The sequence below is a fragment of the Pterocles gutturalis genome, unplaced genomic scaffold (assembly GCF_000699245.1).
Source record: "Pterocles gutturalis isolate BGI_N339 unplaced genomic scaffold, ASM69924v1 scaffold17456, whole genome shotgun sequence".
Taxonomy (NCBI): Eukaryota; Metazoa; Chordata; class Aves; order Pterocliformes; family Pteroclidae; genus Pterocles; species Pterocles gutturalis.
Window position 1 is genome coordinate 22,353 of NW_010100766.1, and position 24,149 is coordinate 46,501.

At 37.6% G+C, this 24,149-nt stretch overlaps 1 protein-coding gene across 1 annotated transcript in view; it reads left to right on the top strand.

Moving 5' to 3' along the window:
• Window positions 1–24,149, top strand: part of CNGB3 (cyclic nucleotide gated channel beta 3) — a gene marked incomplete at its 5' end in the record, with an annotated part of 63,426 nt that overhangs the window by 21,485 nt on the left and 17,792 nt on the right. Inside the window, 7 exons of the mRNA XM_010081052.1 lie at window positions 7,610–7,764; window positions 9,035–9,220; window positions 9,789–10,001; window positions 11,873–11,919; window positions 13,819–13,905; window positions 16,940–17,004; window positions 20,826–20,948. Coding sequence (XP_010079354.1) covers window positions 7,610–7,764; window positions 9,035–9,220; window positions 9,789–10,001; window positions 11,873–11,919; window positions 13,819–13,905; window positions 16,940–17,004; window positions 20,826–20,948 — 876 coding nt within the window. The remainder of the gene's footprint in view (window positions 1–7,609; window positions 7,765–9,034; window positions 9,221–9,788; window positions 10,002–11,872; window positions 11,920–13,818; window positions 13,906–16,939; window positions 17,005–20,825; window positions 20,949–24,149) is intronic.

Here is a 24,149-nt window from a genome sequence, read left to right on the forward strand (position 1 = left end):
TGAGAAATTAAAGCAGCTATTGAAAGTTAAGTTTTTCAAGTTCAAGACATTTTACTGCAACTTTAAAAAAAATCACTATGGGAAATAGAGTGTTTTCATTTTAGTTTCTTATTCCCTGCGTATTAATAAAAACTGAAGAATAGGAAGTTTGTAGAAGGATTTGTGCTGTGCTCATGAACTCTGTACAGCACTGGATCATACTCTGATTAAGACATTTTTTCCTTATCCATAAATTATTATATGCTTATGTAAATAAGTTATGAGTTTGCATTCAAATGTGTTTGAATGTAACAGATGTTATGTGTATACGATAAGAAATATCTTTAAAAATTCCTGGTAATAGGCAGATGCCCCAGACAGACTTAATCATTTACAGATAAAGCCCCAATGACACAACAGATAAGGAAATAAGTGAGGCAAGACTGCCTCACTTATTATCATATGGTTCTTTCTTAGAATATTATGCTTTTGTTCTAAAGCAATTAGTGTCAGAAATGATGTGGCCCTTATTTCTTACATCATAGTAAATATCTAGTGCAATTAAACAACTTTGTATCACCAGTGACATTAAAGAAAGGTGATTTTTCAAAGTTAATTGATACTTTCAACATTCATCCTACTTTCTTTTGCATAGTTCATACCACAAAATTACTAATTAAAATAAAAACTTGATCACATTTAATCTGGCATCTCAGTGAGAGTTCCATGTGTTCAGCATTGAGACAGACTTCTCCTTAGAGAGTACTGTAAAGAAGATTAGAGGATTCGCAGCCTGTTGTGATTGAATAACTAGGAGGATTGTCAAAGAAGCTGCTGTGACAAACCTTTGAACTAAACAGGAGGAATCTCATGCAGCCTAGATGATTAGATTTCAGTCTGTTCTGTGTCAAGAAGTTTGTTCTGAGCCTAGTGCCAGTAGATAACTCTGAAAGATAGTGGCTTCCTTGAACATTGTTGCTTCTATACCCATTTTGCTGTATGAATACAACATGAGATCTGGGAAATGGATGATCTCTACACTTAATTTCAAGAACACTTGCTTAGGGCCAAAAGAAGCATAATTTCTGTACAAAGACTCTGAACTAAGGGAAAGTAATGAATTCCACTGGAAAGTTTTATTTACATGGTGTCCACATGAAGCCTATGTCCTCTTCTTGCTTCTATATATAACCAAAAACAACCCAAGTATTATTATATCACTATGTTTAAATTAATGAAATACGTAAGAAAATGGATAGTAGGACAAAACATCTAACATCAGTTTAGATTCAAACTGCATTGCAAAGAATAAGTCAATCCTAAAAGAGAATGGAAATAAAAATGTATTTTACTCTTTTTTATTGCAAAGAAAAGTTAGCATACTGCCAGTATCTCAAAACATGCAGTAAAAAGAGAAAGACATAAACTTCTGCATCACTAAAGATGGGTGTGGTGGGTTAACCTTGGCTGGATGCCAGGTGCCCCCCAGGCCCCTCTATCACTCCCACTTCAGCAAAATAAATGGGGGAGAATAAGATGAAAAACTTGTGGGTCAAGATAAAAGCAGTTTAATTAAAGCAAAGACCAAGACCACACACAGAAAGAAAATGTAAACAAAGATGTTATTCTCTACTGCCCCTCAGTAAGTGATGTCCAGCCACTTCCCAGGAAAGCAGAGCTTCAGTGTGTGCAGCAACTGCTCCTGAAGACAAACACAGTAGCAAATACCCCCCTCCTCCTCCCTGCCCTTGGCTTTTATGGCTGAGCTGAGGTCACATGGTATGGAACAGCCAATCCGGGTCAGCTGTCCTGGCTCCGCCCCTCCCAAGGTGTGTTACACACCCCCTGCTGGCTGCCAGGGGGACACTCAGCACTGGGGGGGCTGCTATGGAGGTACCAACTCCATCTTAGCCAGACCCAATACAATGGGTTTCTCTCAAACACTTTCAATCTTAAGAGATGATGGGGTAGAGGAAGATACTTGTTTCAAGACTGCTACTGAAAATTAAAATTTGTTTAAGAGCTTTTTGAAATTCTATGGAATCTAACATATCAACAGTTTGTTTCAAAACTGTATCATAATATGTTTACCTTAGAAACTCACTTTCTTAGCACTTGAGCTGTTGAGATTTTTGGTAGTAGTGGGCCTAGTGGTACCTATATAAGTGATGTCACTCATTCACTTTCCAAACCTTTCTATATTTCGAGTTTGTTTACTGAAAAGGATTTCCTGTCTTGCTGCATGCATTTTCTTACATTCCCAGGAATCACTGCCTACAATAGTTTTCATGAACTTAGCTAATATCATCTTGAAGTCTGTCACACTTGCTTTAACTGCTTCTCACTCAGAAGGCTGTCTGGAATCCCACTCTTTAAAGGCTTAGAATCTTTCTTAAAACATTTAACTCATTAGTGGTGTTTCTATTCACATTTATTCTTATTGCAATACTGTTTCTCAGCTCAAATACTTTTTCCTATATGGCTCTCCACCAAAATTTGAATTTATAGACAATGATCGTATTGCCTCTCAATCAGTTTTGCTGTCCTTTTTAAAGCCAGGTTCACTGTAGCCTTGATCATTCTAAGAGATTTTATATAGTTTCCTATGTGAATTCACCTTTTGAGTATAGCTGGTCAGAATAACTCTCACCATTGCCTTATATACTAATATTAATGTGTCCTTCACTGGCAAGACGTCAGGTGAATTCTAGGGTTACATTTGCACCAGTGTATTTCATAGCCAGATTACCGTATAGCTCATGGGCACCCTGCTGTTGACTGAAACACTTGGATATTTATCCTTTTGTCATCTGCAATTGATGATCCCACCACTTACAAAGGAAATTCTTACAATTTGTTTCGAAATGCATGTCTGCCTTATGTTGCATTAGATTTGTTCTTGTGTAAATAATTCAATTTTTCCTATATAGGAATTAGTCCTACTTTTTAATCTTCCAAATCTAATGTCCTATCAAATGTCATTAGCACACCACTACATTTTGTACCAATGTCATTAAACCAAAAATATTAAAGCTCCCTCCTAAGACTCCATAAGCTTCCTGTGCAGATAAAAGAGAAGGGTAGGCTCCTTTTGCAAGCAACTCAGAGCAGAAACCTATAATCTCAGTTATTCTGAACCTCTCCTCAGAGAAGCCTCCTTTTGACTATAAAGGGAGCATAATCAGTTAGCTTTTTGTAATACCCCTGTTTCTGTACCAAGCATATGACTAACTTTTTTTTTTTTTCCTGTTACAGAGAAACATGAGGTTTCCTAGTTGTTTAGGATGTGTGAGTTTAGACTTGGAACTGGGGACAGATAGAGGGTTCTGGTTTCTGTAACAATACCAACACTGGGACTATCAGCACAAATTGAGGATGTGTTTTTGAATCAATACATTTCATGATGCCTAGAACTGCATCTTTCTATCTCACTGAGATCTTACTCAGATATACCATCATGTTCTTTGGACACTTGTATAACTATGCATTGTCATATCCTTCTGAAAATTGGTTATTTGAATTACAGATTCTCCATAATTTACTCAAAACAAGAAATTATGTTTTCAAGACAGAGGTTGTAAATACAACCGTAAATCATAATATCAGTACTCAATAAAAGCACTAAAAGTTCTGTTGTAAGATCAAGAATTGTACTTCCAGGTAAACAGGAGGAAGTTTCTTAAGTGCTGCAAAAAGAAGGGTTATAACTGAAATCAACAAAAAGTGGTAAGGACTTTTTTCAGGCAGCAGCATACATTTATGAAATACGTTTTCTCAGGGGTCACCTGGTAGATAAAAGATGGAGTCGAACTCAGGTATGAACTCAGGTTCATGGACAGAAAGCAAGAAAGAATTAAAACCTAGCTTGCAACCTAAAAAAGGGTAAACTTGATTTATTCTGAAATAACCTATTGCATTTCTTGATCCTTGTTTTGTCTGAACTCTTAACACAGAAAACTTCAAAGCCAAAGTGCTTAACAGATGTTACATACATTAGCACACTCAACACAGTATTTCCACGGCTTGTTCTTTCAAGGCCATTTTCTTCCGCTATGCTATAGGTGTCTAAATCTTTTCTCTTGGCATGGGGAGAATTAAGGCACTGTAATTTTATTCACTAAACGAATCAGTTTTAATCTACAAGTTAAAAAGATAAAACCTAAAAATTAAAAACATAAGAAAACAATATTATTATTATTATTGTTCTATTGTTAAATGCATTGCTATTATTAAACAAAATATGTTTCAGGTAATAAAAGAAACGGTGTGCATAATACAAGAGTTGTGGTCCTGACTTTTTAATTTCCTAGGCCATGTGAAACGGTTACTTCTACAGGGAATAAACATTTACACTCTGTAAAGGACTATGTGGTATAGTAAGTAATATAGACCTAAGCCTTTTGTGACATATTGCACAGAGGTTAGAGATAAATTTGCTTAAAGAATAACATGTCAGCTTAGAGACAAATCCTAGCATTCAGCACAGCTCAGCACAGGAAACCAAAGGCAAAGTATCTTTCTTCTCAGCTAAGCAGCGTGTTAGTAACAGAGCAGATTTCCCTCCAGCTGTGGAGATCTGCCCCTGTATGGCACAAGCTATTCATCTATATAACACAGGCAGATACAAATCAGGAACCGATCAATATCCACAAGTTTGATAACCCCCTGAGAGCTTTCATACAGTGAATAAAACCAAAAAGAGCCTGGTATGGAATACAGTCTGTAACTATAACTGTGTGGTGAGAATAAACATAATCATGGATTCAAAATGAAGCATTATCTCCTTAACAGAGCATCTTAACAGAGCATGCTAAAAACGTAAGTCAAACTAACCTTTCTCACAGGCACAAGATCTGAGAGCCCAAGGAATAGCAAATCAGAACCAGAAAACATTGCAACATAGCATGATGGACAAATTAAAGTTATTAAATGTGGTATCTTCAAAGAGTATTACCTTAGCAGGGTCTCTGACCTGGAAAATGTACTCCTGTTCCTGCTGGCTGTCATGTTCTGCTGGCAACGGTGTGTTTATGTATATGAATTTATAAAACATATATTAACAGAGTTAATAAGATTTTACCACATGAAAGAGCACACACATAGTGAAAGAAATATTGCCAAACAAAAAAGAGAGGAGAAAAAGATGAAAGCACCTCACATCTGCCAGGGAAATGACCTCAGGCCAGTCAGGAGATGCTGAGCCAGACCCTAATTTCCACCAAGAGAGCTGCAGGCAGTGAAAGGCAGCTGCACACCACTGGTGTCACGTATTCATGGCAAAGCATCACCTAATATGAAAGACAGAGTGAAGTCTGAACAGTCTTCATCAGCCAAAGCAATTTAAAGTGCACCTCCACACAAAGCACATGAAGCACAGGTACAATACACATCTTCAAATTAGCAGTATTCAACATGCAGCCTCCTCCATCTGTATCAACCAGAAAAAAATTAAAGTAAGCATTTCATTACTAGAAAATAATAGAGGAGGAGATAATGCAAACCAAATGAGGTGTAGGGCAAGGAAAATCAATTTCTCATCAACTGTGGGGCAAATAACTTTAAGCAAATTCACATAGTTTCTAATCAGTATCAAATAACAACATGGTTCCTTTCGGCTATCAAATTTATGATAGTAGACTCTAACTTCTATTGGAAAGGCTGTGAAATAACAAGAAAATCCCACGCATCTTATAGCTTATCCCTAGAAAGCAGATAGAAGAAGCCTTTGGCATGACATTTGTGATAAGTGTGTTTTACTATATGACAGCTAATGCCCTGAGCAAATGCAGCAAGAGCAAAGAGTAAGAATTATTTGAAATTCTTTGCATAGAAGCTGAAAAACTAATTGTGACATGTTAGCTCAAAACAAGAAATTATTTCATTACCCTGCAGATGGGCTGAGCAAAGGGGATATGTGACACAAAAGGAACTGTGATGAGATTACAAAGTATATCAGAACTGTTTGATTAATATCCTGTCTGGGGAGTTTGAAGAAATAGACACTACAGAAGACTTAAATTAGAGGAATGATAACCACATACTTCCAGACTTCTGCTTCTTCTGCTTTGAACAGCTTATCTCCATTTTATCCAATGGTTTTATTGCTGAAGCACTTTCACATCCTTAAGATATACTTCCTTGTGCACCATGATATGTGTTGTGTCTCCAGAAAACTGTGCTTCTCAAAAAAGCTACACACATCCCACTCTGACACTCTCCTTTTTTATTTACAGCTCCTTCTGTTAGGAACTTCAAAGTAGATTTAAGCCTTGAGGAGACATGTTGTTTATTCAAAGATCACTTTGGAGTGTTTTTAATTTCTTCCCTACTCAAGATGATGCCATGCCACTTTCCCTCCACTCATCTTTGAGACGGTCTTCTCAAGAACTTGGAAATTTTAGGAGTGCCTCACTCTTGGTCTGTTTCTTCTACTGCTGTAACACTCTCATCCCCATAGTATTTGCAGCAGAGCTGAAAAACTTGACAGGAAAAAAAGAACAATTCTCCAAAACCCTGCATTGGGCATAGCTGGCAGGGTTTCAGTACACGGGTGGCAGTTGTGACCTGTGTGGGAGGAGGTCTCCAGCTGCCCTGCACCAGTCACAGCTATTTCCAGCCAGCTCTGACACAGATGTTTGACATGAGCTGAAAAGTGTTGAGTCTAGGATACAAAAGAAATCCTATATCCAGGTCTCCACACAGAAGTGCAAATGCATGGCCCAGCTCCCAGCTGGGTGGCACTGCAAACCAGCCCCCATTTGCATAATCAGACACTAGCAAGTAATTGAGGGTAAAATTTCAAAAGATTTGATCAAGAAACACCTTCAGCTAGATTTTCTAATTGACTGCACAGTATGCATAGATCCTATTAAAAGCATTAGTTTTGGTGCAGAATGGGAGAGTGCAGGTGTTTGAAAATGAACAATCCTCAGGTTTGAAGAAATGCTGTGAGTGCTGGAGTATCAGCTCAGTGTTGCTATGACCCTGAGTAAACATGCAGTGAAGAACTTCTTAGTGGAAACTGAAAAAACTTCGTCAGGAACACCACTGGGTTCCTTACACTTTGTAAAACATGCATTTTTTTTAGCTTGTATTAGCTGATATGCATTAAAAACATGAGATTATATCAATTTTCCCAAAATTAGGAAGCATATTGTCTCCTCCCGTACCTGCATGTGAGTTTTTAACTCATTTATGTCCTGTCATCATTACTATGTTACCATATAAGAGTGAGCACATTTTTATGCACAGATGATAAGAGCATGCCTTGTATTTTGGCAAATACACAGGATAAACTCAAGGCATTACACAGCCACAGCAAAACTCGGTGAAAGGCAGCTGTGGGAAGTCATTAGTGTAGCAGGCTATGCAGAGCACAGGGTACAGGACCTCCTCTACCTGAAATATCCTGTAGACTGCTTCAAGTAGCCAGCAATATCAGTTGGCATAAGCAGGAAGCACGAGCAGTTAAATTCAGTGTCCACCTACTGTGAATTAAGTGATGTGAATGAGCACTGGGGCCAATACAGATCCAGTCTTAATGTTTGACTTCTGCTCAGAAGTAGAATTAGCATTGTTTCATTCCAGTGCTTTCCAGAACATGACACTTTTGTCTTTTTGTTTTAATTAGCACACAGAAACCAACACCTTCAGGTTTCCAAACAAATGAGTATGCTGATGCCCAACTTCAAGAGATTGTCAGAAAAATGCGGGAAAGGGCAACAGTCTATAAGGAAAAGCTGAAAGACCCACTGCTGTCCTCCCCTGAAGGCAGTCCTACAACTTGTAAGTGACACCAGAAATACCTCTGCATTTGTTGAGTCTAAAGATGAAAATTACTTAGTGGGACCAGAAAATAAAATGCCATGATAAAATTTTCAAGCAAGTATAGCATGTTTACCCACTGAAATGGATCAGTTTGTGCCCACAGAAGTCAATTTATGTATGAGCTCACTTTGAAAAACATCACTAAAGAATTTGGGGAAAAAAGGCAATGTCTAGAATCATTTCTCTAAAGCAGTTTTATATATTTTAAAATAGCTCCCAGATATGTTATTTGTGAGGATGAATCTGAAACGTATGAAGAAATATGCATATCTTATGAGTAGATATTAGTCACTCATAGATTAGATCTGCTGTGTAAAAGTAAATAAAATTTTAGCCATGGCAGCAATCTTCCAGTCACAATGAGGACTCCCAGTACATGCTTCAAATGGAGCAAACTCACTCAAAATTAATTTAAGATTTACTTTTCACAAAAAATGAAACATAAACCAAATATGATATTTTTCCTCTTTGGAGGAAAGTTTTACTTTTTTTTTTTTCCTTTTTATGAAGAATTGAGAGTGGTAATTTTATATTCTGACATTTTTTAGAAGCTGTTTATTGCTTACCTGTTTTTTAATAAGCTGGAAAAAATAGTGCCTGAGTATTACAAACTATACCAGCTGATAAAGGATTTTTTAAAAAATTATTTCTTTGCTCATATACCTCTTTTGTTCTCTTTGTAGAACTTACAATCATGTATTTCCTAAATCATTACAGATCAAGTTTGCCAGTTTACTGCTGGGACTGAGTATCCTCAGAGGTAAAGCCACCAGAATTAATGGGACAAATGTGTGAACAAAGTTATCTGTCCCAAAGATGAAAGAACTGGGCTCAAAGGAGTGCCACAAGACTTTTGTAAGCCTAGAAACACACAAAACTATAGGCTTCCTATTAGCTTCACCTGCTGCATCTTGTATATCAGGTCTCACGAGGGGAGAAATCAGCCCATGGCACAGAGGTGTTTTCTTACCTCTATTGTAACTGAATGCATTATTTGCACTCTGTGACATGAAGTGCCCTGGTAGCAGAAGTGCATGACTATATCAGTGGTAATTTTATTCCCCAACCTGTTTTCTGATGCATTCAGTATTACAATGAACCGTAGCTTTAGCCACTGCCAAGTGCTTTTAGAAGAGTTTTTAACATGACGAGGCTCTTGTACATGTTAAACCAGTATGTAGTAATTGAGTCATTTTTAGAATGTCACCCTTTGTGGCCTTCTATGTAGCACCATCAAAGAAGAAGCCTCTACCACCACCAAAAGAAGAAAAAAAAGAAGAAAAGAAAGAGGACACAGAAGCAAAGCCAGAAGAGGATCATTACTGCAATATGCTGTGCTGTAAATTCAAAAAACCTCCACTGAAAAAATACATGGAGTACATGAAGCTACCAGATAGCATAGACTCATACACAGGTAAATTAAAAGCTAGGCAATAGAAGTCGTATTGAAGTGACCTAATATTACACAGTAGTACCTCTGAGCCACTGTAAGATCCATATTCTAGTTTGCAACTCAGAGGGACGCATAGATCCTGCCCTAAACAACATTTATTCCAAACAGAGAAAAGACATGAAAAGTTACAACAGTTGTAAAGATAGTATGCACAAAACTGGTATGCAAACCAATCATAATTAAAACCCAAGTCTTCTGATTCTTGATCTAGAATTTGTCCCATTCATTAGGGCCAAATAATTGTTTTGTCAGTTATAACATACACCAGCAGCATGCAAAATGAGTTTCTTCAGATGCATTAAATTCTATATGCTCTCATAAACTCATCTTTTTTCCCTTTTGTAAATTCTTTGTGTATCTCGTAGTTCCAACCTATATCACTTTAGCCATCTATGCCATTGAAAAAGGGAGAATGGTAGGCTGCTCTGGGCAGAAACATTCCCAGAGACTGCAGTAGAATAAATGTGTCTAAAAGAATGAGAAAAGATTCTAAGGTCATGTTTGCGTATTCAATGTTTTTTTCTTTCAGATCGCCGCTATGTAGCATGGCTCCTGATTGTGACGGTCACCTATAATTGGAATTGCTGGTTTATTCCCCTTCGCTTTGTGTTTCCATATCAAACCCCAAGTAATACAATATATTGGCTTACCATAGACATCATTTGCGATATCTGCTACCTGTGTGACTTACTGATTTTCCAGCCCCGAGTGCAATTTTTAAAAGGTGGAGATATAATAGTAAGTACTGTAAGTGGGATTTCCACAAGTAGTTTTGTGTTAAAGTACATTATAGAAATTCCCTCTAATGTGATTTTTTTTTTCCTGCTATGTCCAATTTATGTGACTTTTTTTAAATCAAAGTATACCTATATTCTTCTTCACTGACCTTCCAGTTGTCATGTTTTGGAAGAAGGAAACATATCCATTGTCTACATTCCTAAAACGGAAAAAACAGATTTGAACGTAACAGATGTGAGCAATCAGAACAGGCATAAAGTTGTTTCTCACCAGGAATAAATCGGTGCAGCTTCACTGGAATCAGTGATTAGATGACTATGTACTCATTCATGTATGCATGTGTTTGTAAGTTTGCGTGAAACTTTCAGCTTTCTGTTCACCTTGGGCAAGAATCATAGTTGAAGACAGTGCACATTCTGCTAGGGCTGGACAGGATATGTAGGCTTTGTTACACATTGTGAGATTCTGCTGTTTTTTTTTTTTCCCAAAATCAGGCCAAATCCCTGTAATTTCAGAATGCTTTGAAAATAATTTGAGTATTTTACTTGGGGAAAATACCTACATTAAATTTTGCTTCTTGCTACTATTTTTGTGTTATCTTTTTATAGAAAAATACAAAATAAAACTCTAAGAAAGTATCTGAAAAATGCTAAAAGCTTGCCCTTAACATAGCAAAAGGCCATCTACAACCTTAACTTTTCTTGAAAGTCTTCCCTACTTTTGATTCTTTAACTTATACAAGAAAACCTAATGTGGAAAAAAATGAGTTTAGAGAACTTCAGTGTAACACTACTGTCCCCAACAGACAGAAAATTCAAAATTATATACCCTCAAATATAATTTGGAGCTAGCTTTAGTTCAGTGCTTTTACATAAAATTGTACCCATTGTGCATACAAGATGTTACTGATGCCTTTACAGAGGAATCTCAGATAAAACTGTGCAAATATCATTTGGACAGATATTAAATGCAGTGCAGTGTAATGTATTTTTCTATGCCAAGGCATTCAGTAACTGGCAATCTTGTCTAAATCCTACAAAACTCAGGTTTTATGAACAAGGTTAAACCTCTAACATAGGAAACTTACCTTTTATTTCCCTTGAAGCTGTTCATACAATTCATAGACTTTAGTGCGTGAAGAGATCATATAGTGCCTGATCTCCTGCACTTAGCTCAATGCTTAAACTGGTAATGGTGAAGAGTTGACACGGAAATATCCTTAAGATTTTAAAGCTATTTTTAAAGTGACCCTGGTATAAATACAGAAAGTATTCTTTAGAAACCTGTGATTACCCTTTCTTATTAAGGTTTTAGCATCAGTTCCCAGGGAGAGCAATTTAAAAATAAATAGCTAATCATTACTAATGAATGCAATGTTGATTATTATTATGCTAATAATGCTAGCACGTTAATTCTAGCTTTTGAAGAGCTAATTTTGTACAGCACTGTCAGAAACATCAACATCCTTTGCATTCTTCCTGGAACCACTGAAGTCACATGGAGTTTTTGGCCCTGACACTGAAAGTGTTTGGGTCAAGCACCAACAAACACAGATATCTTCAAAGGGAAGACCTGTGGGAAAAAAATGTAACATACTTCACTAGACCAACAGCCAGTCTTGGAAAAAATCAGACAAACCCCAAACATTATTTTTTCAAGTATGTCTAATAAAATTTGGTCTAATATATACTGGTCTAATAAAAGTACTACTTCTGCTTACAGATATTTCTCCATTCATAATTTAGTCCATCATTAATGTAACTGTCATCATCCCTGCTATCAGAAGAGAATTATTATTGTCAGGCAGCAGAGGCTCATTCTTGACATACTGTTCTTGACTATGCTTTTTTCTCCTTTCATTATTGCTGTAGTCAGACAGAGTGGAAATGAAGAAATTCTATCACAGCTCAACAAAGTTTCGGGTAAGCAGACTCTGTTACTGATGTCAGTATGTAAGTTCTGACTGTAGGGTTCCACAGGATTTCTTTCATTCACTGAAAATCACTGCTGGTTTAAGAATGTCACTAGATAGCATTGGCTTGATGGCATGTCAGTGCTCAACATCTGTTTATGATTGCCATCTTCATAAACAGTGCTTAATTGTAGAATAGAATAATTAGAAATGCAATTGTAAATCTTAATTCTGAATAGTAATAAATTAATAAAATAGGATTAACAAAATTCTCCATTTTGATGAATTTGTGTGAGGTCAACCCTGCACAGATGGAAGGACAGTAGCACAGTTTGCCAGAGATTCATTAAACAAAATAAAAATTCTTGAAGTCAGGTAACTCTGGTGAACTCTTATGAATTACCTTGTGGTACTGAACAGGTCCTCACTCATACAAGTAAACAAAATATTCAAACTAAGATTTTTTTATGCTCATTTCACTTTGTAAAAACAAAGATGTATTGTATTTAGGAAATTTTTTCATTTTGTTCCTAAATATTGTTTTTCCCAACAGAGGACAGGTAGTCTGTTGAATTCCTTATACACATACAGCTCTGTGACACTGAGCCCACATCTCTGAAATCTCAGTTATTGCTCCCTCTCTTCTGTAAGCACTTTTGCATCTGCTCTGTTTCAGAGTTAAATTTGTCTCAGTGGTTGTGATATCCCTACTTACATACTTGAAGTTAAACTATCCAAAATGCAGGATATACACTGTACAGGCAAGTGAGTAGGAAAGAGTCAAACTTAAAGCAAGAGAACTAAGTGGATATGTATGGGTTTATTTTAAGTTCACTCTTGCAGTATGTTTAGTGCACTTGATTTCAGCAGAAACTAATGATTAAGTACTAATTAACAGTTACTGATATTAAAGTACTTCTGACTAAATTTTGCCTCCTCTTAGATATCTATCTGAAAGATGGAGAGAGGTCATAAAAAGGTTGTTTGTCCTTAATAAATTTTTTTGTTTGGTTTGCTTTTTTCACAGAGTTCAGGTATTAACTGCATCTTACTTGCATGGAATAAAATGTCAGTGCTGCAGGCTAGTTGCTGCCAACACAAGTCATGTCTCTCAGGGCAAAGGCATTTCTGATTACAGTGAGATGAAGCCTACAGTTCCACATCCCTCTTTTGTTCTCAGATGGTATCAGCAACAGACCAAGGCATCACAGGATCTCTAAAAAGGCAAAGCCAAGTTTGGCACAGCTTGCTTTCTCTCCACAGAATTCTTGGAAAGAATAAAACAGGCAGATAAGAAGAGTAGTTACACAGTTTATGTACTGCAGGGAGATGTTGAAAATCTTAGTGATATGGGAAGGAGAAGCATCCAAATATAACAAAAGACAATATCTATTAAAAAAAAAAAAAGTCCAAACTTATCATCCTATGATGAATCTGTTCTTTGGAACACATGGCTGCTGCAGGTTGCAAGCAAGGAGCCTGATTGATCATGTTCCCCCAGATTGCTTTAGGCGGCTCAGTTTAAAGGCAATAAAACTACTAAGAAGTGCTGGTGGAGTGCTCTCCCCACCTTCACTCACCAGCCCCATGCCTACCATTTTAGTCTTGTCAGAAGTACAATTGAAATAACAGAATGTATTAGTAATCAAACATCTGAGACACTGTTAATAATCCCCATGAAACAGATTAAAATCTCAGGCACAGGAGACTTAAAAACAGGGCAGAGCAAAGCTGTTGGTGTTTTTAAAGAGATAATCTTGCCTGACAGTACTTTGGAAGTTACAGGCTTAGCATGTTGACTGTTCAAATATTATACTCAATCATTATTCAATCTAAGAAGGTTTTTGACAGCAAGTAAATGCATTATGATTATTGTGAAGTTTAAATTGACCTCTCTGCTCTTCAACAGCTCGATGTGATATCAATATTGCCATTTGAAGTTTTATATTTCTTCTTTGGATTTAATCCAGTGTTCAGAGCAAATAGGATGCTAAAGGTAAGATTTGTGTTAGTGATGGATGGCTAACCACACATGAATGTTTTTACAACCCAATGGAAAGTTGTTTATACCATTGAGGAATATGAAATTTAGAAATTGGAAAATATCTTCAGGATAAGCTACAAAATCGGTAAACAAACCAACAAAAATACAAGGCATAACCTAGACAAATGAAGCTCTTATTCTCTTATTTTTATTCTGACTTTATTATTTACAACATTCAAAAGGTATTTTGTGATTAAGGATGGTTTGTTTCCATTATTTAAATTAGATTAATCTTAAATGGAGCAGATAATCATGACCGCCATCATGTGGCACATATAGGACAACCAGGCAATCAGGCCCAGTCAGAACGGGTTTATGAAAGGCAGGTCCTGCTTCACTAACCTGATCTCCTTCTATGACAAAGTGTCCCACTTAGCGGATGAGGGAAAGGCTGTGGGTGTTGTCCATATGGACTTTACTAAAGCCTTTGACACTGTATCCCACAGCATTCTCCTGGAGAAACTGGCTGCTTATGGCTTGGACAAGCGTACTCTTTGCAGGGTGAAAGCTGGCTGGATGGCTGGGCCCAGAGTTGCAGTGAATGGAGTTAAATCCAGTTGGCGGCCAGTCACAAGCAGTGTTCCCCAGGGCCCAGTACTGGGGCCAGTTCTGGTTAATATCTTTGTCACTCATCTGGATGGGGGGAACGAGTGCACCCTCAGTAAGTTTTCAGATGACACCAATCTAGGCAAGAGTGTTGATCTGCTTGAGGGTAGGAAGGCTCTACAGAGGGATCTGGACAGGCTGGATCGATGGTCAAGGCCAACTGTATGAGGTTCAATAAAGCCAAGTGCTGGGTTCTGCACTTGGGTCACAGCAACCCCCTGCAGCACTACAGGCGAGCGGCTGGAAAGCTGCCTGGTGGAAAAGGACTTGGTGCTGTCGGTCGACAGCCAGCTGAATATGAGCCAGCAGTGTGCTCAGGTGGCCAAGAAGGCCAACGGCATCCTGGCCTGCATCAGCAATAGTGTGGCCAGCAGGACTAGGGAAGTGATTGTGCCCCTGTACTCGGCACTGGTGAGGCCGCACCTCAGATACTGCATCCAGTTTTGGGCCCCTCACTGCAAGAAAGTCATTGAGGTGGTGGTGCGTCTCCAAAGAAGGGCAACAAAGCTGGTGAAGGGTCTAGAGAGCAAGTCTTATGAGGAGTGGCTGAGGGAACTGCGGTTGCTTAGCTGAAGGAGGCTGAAGGGAGACCTTATCACTCTCTACAACTACCTGAAATGTTTCCCAGGTAACATTGATACGAGAGGAAATGGCCTGAAGTTGCACCAGTGGAGGTTTAGATTGCATACTGAGAAAAATTTCTTCACCCAAAGGGTTTTCAAGAATTGGAACAGGCTGCCCAGGGAAGTGGTTGAGTCACCATCCCTGGAGGTATTTAAAAGACACGTAGATGTGGCACCTGGGGACACAGTGTATTGGTGGAATTAGTGGTAGGTTAACAGTTGGACTAGATGATCTTAAGGGTTTTTTCCAACCTATATAATTCTATGATTCTATAATTCTGTTTAATTTTCAAAGATTTTAAAAAAATATTTAAGATCACTAGTTAATGTCAATATATTTTTCCCCTTCTGTTGGTAATAGCAGGTGCTTATAAAGGGTGTTTAAAACCAAGGGAGGGAATTTTAAGGACAACATAAACTATACACAACATATTTAACAAACATAACTCATTTTGTTATTGAGTCCAAAGACATCTAGAGTTGTGCAATGAAGGGGCTCTGGAGAACAGCCTTCTCCTTGCATTTCACAGTACCTAGCAGGCCACTCTGTAGCTAAATATATTCCCCTTTTAAAAAGCAATATATTGACAAAGAATTGGCTTTCTATTAAAGTTGGAGTGGGAACAAGAACTCTGAGAACAAAATGAGGGTGCTCTTCACTTCAGTTTTCAGAAAAGCTTCAAAATTCATAGAATCATAGAATCATGGAATGGTTTGGGTTGTAATGGATCTTAATGATCATCTAGTTCCAACCCCCCTGCCATGGGCAGGGACACCTCCTACTGGATCATGTTGCTCAAAGCCTCATCCAGCCTGGCCTTGAACACCTCCAGGGATGGGGCATCCACAGCTTCCCTGGGCAACCTGTTCCAGTGCCTCACCACCCTCACAGTAAAGAATTTCTTCATAATACCTAGTCTAAATCTGCCCTCTTCCAGTTTAAATCCACTCCCCCTCATCCTGTCACTACATGCCCTTGTAAAAAGTCCCTCCCCAGCTTTCCTGTAGGCCCCCTTCAGGTACTGGAAGGCTGCTATAACGTCCCTCCGGAGCCTTCTCTTCTCCAGGCTGAACAACCCCAACTCTCTCAGATTGTCCTCATACGGGAGGTGCTCCAGCCCTCTGATCATCTTTGTGGCCCTCCTCTAGACATGCTCCAACATTCCATAAATCAGAACCAAAACATATGAAAGAATGAAATTTAAACAGTATCTTGTATTAGGCAAACAGATGTGTACTGAACAAAAAGAAAGAAAAAAGCTACAGGCAAATATTAAGAGCTATCACTAAAGATAAACTACAAAAATTAACAGGAGGAATTTGATACAGCAGCAATTGTTACTACATGGTATCATCTTGTACGTGGTTGCTGATACATATGATGACTTCCTGAGAATTACTGTAATTTCAGAAAAAGTAAAAAGGGATTTTTATGTGTGTAATTCTCTCTGATAAAGTTGCCCAAGCAATTACATGTGTTTGAGGAAGCAGAATTTGTTCATCTGTAGCAGTCTGAACTAAAGAGCAAAGTTATTTCTATAATCAGATTAATGGGACACCCAACACCCAAAACAATGTTTAAATCAGTATTCATCTTTGCTTTGCAGTTCACCTTTTACTTAAATGTTTAAAGAATGTCAGACTACTGAAAAACCCATTATTTTCAAAATGTGTATGTGAACTGATGTGAGTACTATTAGAAAAAGACGTCTGGTGAAGAATAGTGATTGGATTACTTTCATTTGTTTTCCATTTAGCATAACACATTCTTTGAGTTTAACGATCGTTTGGAAGCTATCCTGGACAAAGCATATATCTACAGGTATGTGCTTATTAAACTCTTGCAGCATGCAAAGCTTGGCACAGAATGCATTTCATTTGATTTCATGACTTGTAAGAAGCACTGGATGGAATATGATACATCTTTAGCTGTTCAATTAGGGATTTTTAAAAATATATCTTTATTGTAATAATTAAAATAACAAATGTAAAGCTTCACTCACATATGAAATATATCTCAGTTCAGCTGGCCTGGTTCAGGCAAAACATTCACCAAACAGGTTCTCGTCAAAATTTAACTGATCAGAAGTATCAGAAGTTTCTTTAGTGAAAGAGCTAAAGAATGGGGTTTTTTAGGTTGCTAACAGCAGTGCCAAATCCTCAGTAGCTGTTTATTTGTACTTAATAAGATTCATAAGCTTGAGCCTGTGTCAACATTTTTCTTCAAATACGCTCTCACCGTGAACCTGGCATATACAGAAACTTGATCCTCCACTGCACTGACTAAACTTGGAATGAGAATCAATTCAGCACAGATCTCAAATAGTGATTATAACTGTTGTCCGCTGCACTATGTTCTCACCTAGAACATTGACTAGAATAATATTGGAACCAACTCAACCAGTTCATGGACATGGGTATGGCAAGTTTCACAGGCCCTTTGGCAGTCAGTGATGCTGCTAAGACCCAATGAACCCATCTGTTATGTCACCAATATTGTCATCTGCTGTCAGTGTCATCAGCCCTAGTTTCTCCTGTGTAATTCCTACACCAGGAGGTCTTTTTTCCCTGTTCCAGTTTTGGGGTATGTATTGTTCTTGTGTGCTGCTGCAGCAGAAATAAGAATCTATTGTTTACCCTCTTATTCTGTTTCAGAGATTATTGCAGTTAAATGGTAGACTTGGTATTTACATATTGCAAATGAGGTATTTTATGAGATTTAGACACTAATTAATTCAAAAAGGAGTTTGAAATACCATGTTTCATATTTTCATGTACCTGCAAAATAAATTAAAAAAAAAATGGAAGTTTGAAAGTTCTGCTAAAGTATTTCTGAGATGCTGACCTCCACAAAGCTCATTCTTATGTTGCCCTCTCCTTTCCATTATTGAAGAGTCTTCTGTGAATTGTTTTGTTTTTTTTTTTCTTTTTTTTAAATTCTCGTTGGTACAAGAGGTTTGACTGAATTTCCATAGGATGAAGAAATAGCTTTTCAGTTTCTGAATCACTGCCTCCCTATCTTCTCCAATTTCTAATCTCATTTAAAAGATTGACTTTTCATCTCTCTTGCTTATATTTTTTTTACTTTTTATAATGTTGAGAACTGTTAAAATTAATTAATTCTTTTCCATATTGCTTCCTTTGGAGTTATAATTCAATTACTTTACTGCATCTCCTACAATATTTGCAGTGAGTACTGGCAGATATGGATTTTTAAGATGGTTTTGAATAAAGTAAATAGCTTGTATGTAACAGTAATGTTATGTGTATATGGCTTTCAAGGAAACGGGAACAAATTAGCAAACCCATTTTCACTCAAACAGGTAGTTTTGCAAGGGACAGAGTTTCACACTGTATAAAAGTACGGAAGAGGAAATGGTTGTTTAACGGGCATTTGAGAAAGAGACGTGTATCTCTTCAAAACTCCCCTGACTTTGATGGATGCGATGTTGATTTGTGTATTAAAAAACATTGACAGTGGTCATTTAGAAATGCTAAGACACACACAGTAAGATCTCACAGATCCTGTAAAATGTATGAAGCAGCTGGAAAGACAGAGCCAGCTACTCTGCAAAGCTGTTCTGCCTTGTTAGCTTAGACTGTTGGTAGCAGGGTACTGGTTGAGTGCCACAACTGTGTGTTGCTGCTTGTGTCTTTGCTTCCTGGTCACAGGCCCACTTACATTTTCCAATATTAAGTCACTTGCAGGATGCAAACTGCCCAGAATGTAAATATTATGAAGTGAATTCATTTTCTACCTCATAAGAGGCCAGAAACCTGAAATATGTGAAATAGAGCAGTCTTCATAACTAAAATGCAATTTTAAATCCCACTGAAGATGTGCAGAAAAACAATGGTAGAGCACATGGACTTCAATATTGCTCAGCATATATAGGGTTAACAGTATTGATGCTTTATTATCTATAAGCATTCCCATCAGTGCATTGCTAAGGTTTGTGGTAGAAAAAAAATGCCTGCATACTGTGGTACCAAAATGTTATATTTTTTATTTGCAAGAACACCTATTAAATATGTCATGCCATGCCCTGATACAATGTTTTAAAACATACTTCAGAAAACACTGACTCCCAGTTTTTGAGGTACTCATTGGTAAAAACATTTATATGGCACAGATCTTTTAATTGGCTTACCAGAAGGCATTAAGAGTAAGGAAAGAAAAAGGACAAATGGAGAAGAGAGGTCATTATACAGAAGAGTACAAAGGGGAGCTAAAAATATTTAAAAGATGGTCTGTTTGTGCAAACCACTGCATTTTATTTGAATGTAGAAATGTTTTTTTGATCTGAGATGCTGGTATGGTCACCATGTGAGCAATATGGCACCAGTTAACCAGATAATGTCAAACTAAACTACACAGCAAGTATATATGCCAGGGTGGATTCTCTTCTCAAACTCATTAGTTTCAGTTTGTAGGAGTTACTACATCTTATCTATCCATTGTGGTAGATTCCACATGTGCCTAGAGAAATATCATATATATTGTAGCAAAAGCTTCCAGAACCTTTACTCAGACCTCAGGAGTCCACTTGCATGGATTCAGCCTTGTGCACAAGACCCAGCATGGTCAATACTGCACTATTTCTAGATCACGTCAGCTATCTGCTGTTCTCAGTGGCTTGCAACCTTAAACAGAGTTGTCCTGGAAGCACACCAACATTTAAACAGAGAAGTGGCATTCATTTGTCAGCATCCTAAAGAAGAAGGTTTAATGTCATGGAAAGGCAAAAGAGGGCATGCAATGGCAGCTGAAGAACCAGCAAAGGACTGCATGATACAGAAGCAACCACAGAGATATTATCTCTCATTAACTTGGTTTACAGACATAACTTAGGCAGAACTTCTTAAATTTTCATAAAACCATGTACTCAGTTACTATGACTGCAAACTGCATTGAATTCTAGCTGTAGCAGATAACCTCATTATATAGCAGCCTCCTTGTGTTTAGGCAAGTCCTGTACTTTTCCTGCTTATTTATCCTTTGTCTGTATGAATATTTGAACAGAGAGATAAATCCAGGAGATGTTTCTTTTGATCCACATGCACTGAACAGAGGATATACAATGAGATCATTATTGTATTAAACAGAAAGCTGCTTGGTGCTCAAAGAACTGGCCATAAGTGTAAGAACAGGGATTAGGAATGATATAACTCCCGCTGTAGCCACTAAATCATACTATTTAGCAGATCTACTGCAGGCTTCCTAGCACAGCTCTGGTAAAGCAGTTCATTTCTTTCCTCAGACATTTCTTGGCTTTGGTTCACAAGTTTAGAGCCTATCTGGAACAGAGTTTGGCAAACACATTAACCCTCTAGCCTCATTAATATAGCTTCAAATTTCTATAAACATTCATAGCCAGTTAAAGAAGTGGATTATAAAGTCCTCAGGGAACAATAATTTAAAAATTACCCTGTGTCAAATATTCTAGGAAAGGTATTTATTTGACCTTGGACAATCATGAGAGACAGGTAACTGCCAGCTATTTTTTGCACAGAGTCAATACAGGGGGGGAACTACTTAGTGGATGCTTAATATAAACATTGTTGATCCAAAAAAGCAATGGGCTCCATATCAAAGGAAGAAAAAATGTCAGTTGTTTTACAGGAATCTATTGACTTTTATAGGGTCATTCGAACAACTGGATACTTGCTGTTTATCTTGCACATTAATGCCTGTGTGTACTATTGGGCTTCAGACTATGAAGGACTTGGCAGCACTAGATGGGTGTACGACGGCAAAGGAAACATGTAAGTCCTTTTCTCTTGCAAGAGATTTTTGTTGATTTTGCTTCTTCCTGCATCCCCTTCCTTTTCCCATGCCTTTACTTGCAGGGTATGCCCTTACTTTACAAGTGCTTGGATAGCAAACTTTCAGTACCGTGACTACTGATTAGCAGCTTTCATTACTAACACATATTTGGATGGCAGGTGCAGTGAATAATCAGTTTACCACTTTCAGCTTTTATAGGTCTATGAGTCAGTGCTAAGCACTAACTTAATTAAACATTAGCAAGCAACCAGGGTTATAAATTAAACTTATTGATTGCATATGCACACGGGAACTGTTAGAAGGATTGCAGAACAATCCCTCAAAGGAATCAGGGACACCGATTTTTTTTTTCTGCCACAGAGCATTCTGTCATTAAAATATAACTTTTTAGCCCCTCTAAACACCATGGTGACTGGTCTGAAAAAATTCCACCCACATTCTCTGATCTTTTGAGAAGGCAATTCTTAAACATGTGGCAGAGTGTCTCCAGTGGGAAGGAGTAGATATTGGCACACGTTTCCACAAACTCCTTGTGACAGCAGTAGGTTGGGTGCCAGGTAAGGGACATTCATTAAGATGATGGAGAGGAAGGAAGAGAAAATAGCAAAGTCATAATAGATAAAAACATATCTAGTAGGTTCAGATGTATCGACATTCATTTATTTTAAAGGCCATAATATCATTAAAGCCCCAGAAGCTCAATTTGTTCATTAATTACATTATTTGCAAGACTGCATACCTTATACTACTGCTGTCATAAATCACGCTTTAAACAACTTTTCACATGTCTCTTAGAGACATGCCCGCTTGCTTGTAATTTTGTCAGATTCCATGAGTTTGGTGTAAAGTCACTATCCTGAAGGGCAAGAAAACACTCTTTGAGAGTAAAACACACTTTGTGCAAAGTAATTTTTCTTTTTAAATTAGAGTTCTTTCAAAAAAAAAAAAATGTCTGAAATTTGCACACACCTCTAAAATACACAGCTTGAGTACTGCAATCAGACACATGCAAACAGGCTCATGGAGCTCGGTGGGACCACTTATGTAAGTGAAGTTATACACAGGTATTTATTCACAGGAAAAAGGCTTCCAGAAATCTGAAAATAAAAATGCAGAATGAATTTCCATTATAGCTATTTTTGTTAATGTAATTCTTGGGAATACTTGCTCATAGTTAAAAAATAAGGTAACTGAGCAACATGAAAGCTCCGAAAAGTAGAGCGCTTACTCAGCCTTCAAGATTTTATTGTTTCTTCAGGACAGGCGAGAAAGTGATCCTGGTTTTCAGAGACAAGAGTATTTTACTCAGGGAAAAAAAATGGTAGAAATTATTTTCTAGCTTGATCACAGACAATGCAGTTGTGCCCAGAGGAAATGGTCACGTTTTCTATTTTGTGATACATTTTCCATGAGGAATCAAAACCACTTTTCAAACGAGGTCACATTGAAAAGACGTGGGATTTTTTATAAATAATAATAAACTGATAATTCAAGGTCTGCATTAAACTGAGATGTTGAAATAAAACACATATTAGAATGTATCCATGTAAACCTCATTAAGCCATTAATCTGCCTCATCCTGACATTGGCTGGTGAATGTATGTATGACATCATTCTTTTGCCTATATCTAGCTTATACTGTATTATATGGTCACACACATATGGAACCCCATATTGAGCTGCATTTCACAAAGTATAGGTTGGTATCCCACTAACAGCAAAGAGCTTCTATATGGGACAGTCATCACCTTAGAGAATCAGGCATGACATATTATCTGATCGCTGAATATTTGGGGATTTTTGGCAGAGAGACATTGTGTGAATATTAGATATTATTGGAGATGCAATGTGAATTTAAACATGTCAGACAATATACTTCTGGGTATATTCACTTCTTTGGCAAGCTGGGCCCAAGGACAATCTGGGAAAAATCTGTCAGAAAAAGTGACCAGAACTACAGTATATACTATGGCACAGCAATGCAGATATAATTTCCTTTTATGGAGCAGTCAGAGTTGCCAATATTTGAAATAAAATATGCACAGTCTCATGTAGAATGGGAATACATTCAGAAAGAAGATAAGGCAAACACAGCTTCTTAGCTAATTTAAAAAAGTGACAGTAAGCAGTTTGACAAATAAATCAAAATTCTAGTGGTCTCAGATTACACTGACCCCAAGCAAATGATCTGGCACTGATTTAGGGGCATGAATATTTTATGTACAATCCCTGCTGTGTCCATAAAGTGTTGCTAGTTATGGGCAAAACCAGTTCTTAAAAGTGTCAACACTTCTAGCATCCTTTCTTTTTCCTTTCCAGGCTAAAAAGAATACACAGACAATAGTTTCCCTCAACAATTTCATTATATATATGTTCCTGAGCAGGCATACTCGCTGGTGAACTACAATTTATAACAGCAGTACACAGCACTCAAACCACAAGCAAAATTGTCAAAGCAGCTCTTTTCACAAATTTCTGCTAGCTCTGTTCTTTTCCAGCTCATGTCCAGACTTAAAGGTGTCAGTGCCAGTCCAAGATTTGAGGTCTTTGTATGGCAGTCTTCAATCAAAGCTTTTGACCTGAGATGCAAAAGACAAGTCAACTTTACCCCCCTCAATACACCCAAATTAGCCACACAAGCTGTTACCGGCGTTAAAACTGCACTCATGAGCTCGGTATAATGAGGCAGACAGATCTCAGTCTCTCCTAATGCAGGATAGCATCCCTGATGCAAAACCATAGTGTAGAGCCTATGTAACCATAGCAGCAGGATATTGAAAAGGTCTCTTAATTATACCTAAGTGAACAATTTGAACTATAGGTGTTGATTTACAATCTAATTTAACTACCTCAGTAACAGACAAGTCTCTTTAATTCCTCAGCAAAATGGACAAATCCTCTAGAAAGGGATTCAAGGCAGGAATATAGTTGTTCTAAATTGTCTCATGGAAGTATCTGTCTCTTTCATCACTGCCCATAAAGGAAACTATAACTAGAAAGCTGAAATCCTCATGCAAACCCCCCAGGTCAGCATTAAATTTAGGCAGAACAAATCATTCCACTTTGCTCATGGTATATTTCTTCTGCCGTTTGCAAGCAGTCTGCAAAATTCTCCAGCATATTTATTAACCAAGACATCTATTTGCATCCTGATTATGTTTCTCTGTAGCTTGCTGCAT